Source organism: Nanorana parkeri, unplaced genomic scaffold (genome assembly GCF_000935625.1).
Source record: "Nanorana parkeri isolate BGI_ZX_2015 unplaced genomic scaffold, ASM93562v1 scaffold2240, whole genome shotgun sequence".
Taxonomy (NCBI): Eukaryota; Metazoa; Chordata; class Amphibia; order Anura; family Dicroglossidae; genus Nanorana; species Nanorana parkeri.
In genome coordinates, this window is record NW_017308508.1 from 45,971 (window position 1) to 51,707 (window position 5,737).

The 5,737-nt window shown below is 53.6% G+C and overlaps 1 protein-coding gene across 1 annotated transcript in view; it reads right to left on the bottom strand.

Moving 5' to 3' along the window:
- The window catches only part of LOC108801174 (rho-related BTB domain-containing protein 2-like), an 18,256-nt gene that overhangs the window by 11,895 nt on the left and 624 nt on the right, over positions 1–5,737 (bottom strand). The window contains exons 2-4 of the mRNA XM_018573106.1: positions 5,468–5,669; positions 5,205–5,308; positions 593–778 (exon numbers count right to left, since the gene is read on the bottom strand). Coding sequence (XP_018428608.1) covers positions 593–778; positions 5,205–5,308; positions 5,468–5,659 — 482 coding nt within the window. The 5' untranslated portion in view covers positions 5,660–5,669. The remainder of the gene's footprint in view (positions 1–592; positions 779–5,204; positions 5,309–5,467; positions 5,670–5,737) is intronic.

Below are 5,737 nucleotides of genomic sequence, written 5' to 3' on the forward strand. Positions count from 1 at the left end.
TTCGGGGCCGTGCCCCCCCCCCCCCCCCACCACTTCACCAACCCTGTTTTGGGGTAGGTGACCCTCTACCATCTCCCCAACCCTGTTCTGGGGCAACTGGCTCCTAACCACCTCCCCTACCTTGTTCTGGGGCAAATGACACCCCGCCCTCCCTTCCATCTCCCCAAATTGCTCCATTGTGCCATTCAGCATAGTCCTACCTGCTCGTGTCCAACCCCCAACGATGGGGCAAAATGATAATTTAAAAGGAGACCTGTCATGTCATTCCTCTTCATGGAAGGGCAACAAGAAAATGATCTTTTAACCCTTTAGATGACAACAGAGAAGATACAAATCTTATCCCCCTGTGTCCCGTCTGAACAACGTTTAGAAACACTGTGTCAGAGGGTCCGCCCCCCACGACGAGGTATTTGGGGTGTGTGTAGTATGTCCTGGTCCTAGAACTGGTCAGGGAACGTTGTGCTGCACCCGGTCCATGGCCACCCCTTTATTTGTACAGTAGTAGTGGTCAAGGGGGAGCCCTGTCGGTGGCCCAGCCGTCTGGTATGCGGCTACACACGCCCCATCGATAGGCAGGAAGGGGGCGACTTACTTTGCCAGGGGGCGACGTGCGCGGTTCACGGCATCCAAATCGGCATATCGCAGGTCCAGCTGACACCCGACCAGCACCACGGGGGTCCGAGGGCAGAAGTGTTTAATCTCTGGGAGCCACATGCTCTTGACGTGGCGCAGAGAGTAGGGGTTGGCCAACGAGAAGCACAGAACCACGACGTCCGACCTACGGAGAAGACATGACAAGTGACAGAGGACTTCTGGAGGATCCTCATACGTCCCGGGCCCTTCTATAACACCCTACGGGGCCCCTGTATAGAAATGGATGAATATTCTACCTTCCCACCGTGCTCATGCTCCACCCCCAAAACCCTGACCAGCGGAGGACGTGACTGGGGGCTCAGAGAGGACCAATCAGCAGCTTCACCTGGATTCAGATCTCCCCCTATAACCCCAGATCATGTGACCAGGGTGGAGGCGGCCACGTTCATTATAGCCACATCAGAGGAGGTGGTCAGAGACGGCAGACACGTCAGAGGAGGTGGTCAGAGACGGCAGACACGTCAGAGGAGGTGGTCAGAGACGGCAGACACCTCAGGAGGAGGTGGTCAGAGACGGCAGACACCTCAGGAGGAGGTGGTCAGAGACGGCAGACACCTCAGGAGGAGGTGGTCAGAGACGGCAGACACCTCAGGAGGAGGTGGTCAGAGACGGCAAACACGTCAGGAGGAGGTGGTCAGAGACGGCAAACACGTCAGAGGAGATGGTCAGGGACTGCAGACACGTCAGAGGAGATGGTCAGAGACTGCAGACACGTCAGAGGAGGTGGTCAGAGACTGCAGACACGTCAGAGGAGATGGTCAGAGACTGCAGACACGTCAGAGGAGATGGTCAGAGACTGCAGACACGTCAGAGGAGATGGTCAGAGACTGCAGACACGTCAGAGGAGATGGTCAGAGACTGCAGACACGTCAGAGGAGATGGTCAGAGACTGCAGACACGTCAGAGGAGATGGTCAGAGACTGCAGACACGTCAGAGGAGATGGTCAGAGACTGCAGACACGTCAGAGGAGATGGTCAGAGACTGCAGACACGTCAGAGGAGATGGTCAGAGACTGCAGACACGTCAGAGGAGATGGTCAGAGACTGCAGACACGTCAGAGGAGATGGTCAGAGACTGCAGACACGTCAGAGGAGATGGTCAGAGACTGCAGACACGTCAGAGGAGATGGTCAGAGACTGCAGACACGTCAGAGGAGATGGTCAGAGACTGCAGACACGTCAGAGGAGATGGTCAGAGACTGCAGACACGTCAGAGGAGATGGTCAGAGACTGCAGACACGTCAGAGGAGATGGTCAGAGACTGCAGACACGTCAGAGGAGATGGTCAGAGACTGCAGACACGTCAGAGGAGATGGTCTAAGACTGCAGACACGTCAGAGGAGATGGTCAGAGACTGCAGACACGTCAGAGGAGATGGTATAGAGACTGCAGACACGTCAGAGGAGATGGTCAGAGACTGCAGACACGTCAGAGGAGATGGTATAGAGACTGCAGACACGTCAGAGGAGATGGTCAGAGACTGCAGACACGTCAGAGGAGATGGTATAGAGACTGCAGACACGTCAGAGGAGATGGTCAGAGACGGCAGACACGTCAGAGGAGGTGGTCAGAGACGGCAGACACGTCAGAGGAGATGGTATAGAGACTGCAGACACGTCAGAGGAGATGGTCAGAGACGGCAGACACGTCAGAGGAGATGGTCAGAGACGGCAGACACGTCAGAGGAGATGGTATAGAGACCAGCAGAGACCAAACTAGACAGACGGCAGAGAATAAAAGTAAGATGATGTGAAAGAAATGAAGCAGGTTAGGCCCCGGGGTTGTACATGAGTCATGTCTCTGGCCGGGGTTGTTGTCACTCTTCAGGACTGGAATAGGGGAGGAGGAAGAGACTCGTAGATCAGATCTGGTTACAGTAACCGGCTGACCTGAGACAGGAAGTGGCAGGAAATGAGAGCAGCGTGGGGGGGCACCGCTCAGACGGCGACATACAAAGGCTGCGGGTGGGTGGTCACCCAGTTCTGTACAATACAGGACATATTTATAACCAGAGAGCGCTTGCCGAGCGACTAACACAGAACCCACAATGTCTCCCACTGATCTATGATGAATATAATGAATTGTGGCAGATTAATACCATTCAGGAAGAGTTCAGGCCGAGGATTTCAGTCCCGATCACACTACGTCAGCTCCGGCTCCAGAGGACGTCCCTGGTTTTCAGCGTGCGTTTCTCAATTCTCCAGCCTTCTGTGTAACCAGGAGTATGCGAACCCCTCACCCAATCATGGAGTTCAGGCGTCTCCGGTGAAGGGTCCGGACATCATAGACATTGAGCTCTTCCAGCCTTGTGGTCACAGTTGGGTGAAGCCCCGTCTCTGTCCCACCATGACTGCCCCCTGTGTACAGTGCCAGCTCCATACAGACATGGTGGGACCAGTTTGTGAAGGCAACTCAGGTTCCTCCAAACCAGAGCTCCAACATCAAGGGAACATAGGGACACCTTCTTGAGTGCACAAAGCCAGCTCCATACAGACACGGTGTGACCAGCTTGGTGGAGGAAGTCGAGTGTCCTGCACAGAGCCCTGACCTCAACCCTACTGAGCATCAACTATGACCCGGGTCTACTTGGCCAACATCAGCACCTGACCTCACCAATGTTCTGTTGGCTGAGCGAGTTCCCGCCAGACGCCCCAAAATCTCTTCCCAGAAGAATGGAGTCTGTTATAGCCCCAAAACTCCATAATAATGGCCTGCACTGAGCCCTGACCTCAACCCTATTGACCACCAGTGGGGTGAATTGGAACCTGATTGTGAGCCAGATCTTCATCCAACATCAGTACCTGACAAATTCCCACAGATACCCTCCAAAATCTCGTGGAAAGACTTTCCTGAAGAGTGGAGGATGTTATAGCCACAAAGTGGGGCAACTCCATATTATTGGCCATGGTTTTGGAACAGGATGGACAACATCCTCAGACAGGTGTCATGGTCGGGTGTCCACAAACCTTTGGCCATTTAGTATGGGGTAAGTACACTTCCAGCTCCATAAAAGACATGGTGTGACCAGCTTGGGGTGGAGGAACTCGAGTATTCTGCACAGAGCCCTGACCTCAACCCCACTGAACACCTTTGGGATGAATGAATGCGAGCCCGATCTTCTCACCCAACATCAGTACCTGACCTCACCAATGGGAGAAATTCCCACAGACACCCTCCAAAATCTTGGGGAAAGACTTTCCTGAAGAGTGAAGGGTGTTATAGCCACAAAGGGGGCCAACGCCATATCAATGGCCATGGTTTCGGAGGACGAGCAACATCCTCCGACAGGTGTGATGGGTCAGGTGTCCACAAAAGGTTGGCCATATAGTATGGGATAGGTACACTAGTTTGGTGTGTAGAACTTGTGTCCTGTACACAGCCCTGACCTCAAGTCATGTCTTCTCGTTCAAGAGCTGTACCCAACCCCACAAATGCTCTTTTGGCTGAATGGGCACAAATATCAACAGATACACTTAGGTGAAGGCCCTTTTATGTTCCATTATGACTGTCCCCTATGCACAAAGCCAACTCCATGGTGTGACCAGGTTGGTGTGGAGGAACTCAAGTGTCCTGCACAGAGGTCAAACCTCAACCCTACTGAACACCAGCCAAGAACTGTTCCCAACCGCACAAACCCTCTTTGGGCTGAATGGGCACAAATAGCAACAGGTGCACTTTGGTGAAGGCCCTTTTATGTCCCACCATGTCCCCTGTGAACAGAGCTAGCTCCATAAAGACATGGTTTACGTGTGGAGGAACCACACCACCCTGACCTCAACTCTAGTGAACCCCATTGTGATGAACTGGAATGCTGATTGTGAGCCCGGTCTTCTGTACCTTACCTCAGGACCCGACCTCACCAATGGGACAAAATTCACACAGACACCCTCCATTCTTCTGGAAAAGCTTCCATAGAACTTTGGAGGATGGAATAGCCACAAAGTGGGGCAACTCCATATTATTGGCAATAGTTTTGGAGGATGAGCAACATCCTCAGACAGGTGTGATGGTCAGGTGTCCACAAATGGTTGGCCCCATAGTATGGGATAGGTACACTAGTTTGGTGTGGAGAACTTACGTGTCCTGTACACAGCCCTGACCTCAAGTCATGTCTTCTCGTTCAAGAGCTGTACCCAACCCCACAAATGCTCTTTTGGCTGAATGGGCACAAATATCAACAGATGCACTTAGGTGAAGGCCCTTTTATGTTCCATTATGACTGTTCCCCATGCACAAAGCCAACTCCATAAAGACACGGTTTAAGGAGTTGGGTGTGGAGGAACTCTAGTGTCCTGCACAGAGCCCTGACCTCAACCCTACTGAACACCAGCCAAGAACTGTACCCAGCCCCACAAACCCACTTTGGGATGAATATCAACAGATGCACTTTGGTGAAGGCCCTTTTATGTCCCACCATGTCCCCTGTGCACAGAGCCAGCTCCATAAAGACGTGGTTTACGTGTGGAGGAACTCAAGTGTCCTGACCTCAACCCTAGTGAACACCTTTGGAATGAACTAGAACGCCGAGGGGGCGCACGCCGGGCACTCACCTCCCATAGGCGAAGCGCCGGTCCTTGTGATGGTCCCCGAAGGTGTCCCAGAGCCGCAGCGAGACGCTGACCTCGTCCACCACATCGCGGGACCGCTCCAGGACCTGAGAACAAACACACACAGAGTCAACTCTCCTCTGCGAGACCCCAGGCTCCTCCCACATGTAAAAAGAGGGGAGGGACGAAGGAGCTGGGCAAGCACAGACGGTAATTAGGCACGGCCACAGGTAGAGAGGCGGGCACATGGACATAACGACACTTACCTCCTGGCAGACGCGGTATTGGTCGATGGCCCAGACGGTGGGCACGTGGGTGGCCAGGAGCTGGTACTGGGTGAGGGTGGCATTACAGGCGCGGGCGCAGATCAGCCGCGTCTTCCCCACCGCGTTGTCCCCGACTACCACACATTTGATGGTCTCAACATTGGGGCGCTCATAGTCCAGGTCTATATCCATGAAGGTGTACCTGAGGAGACACGCATCACACATGGTTCACTACATACATGACCCGGTCCCCCTCCCCTCCTGAACCAA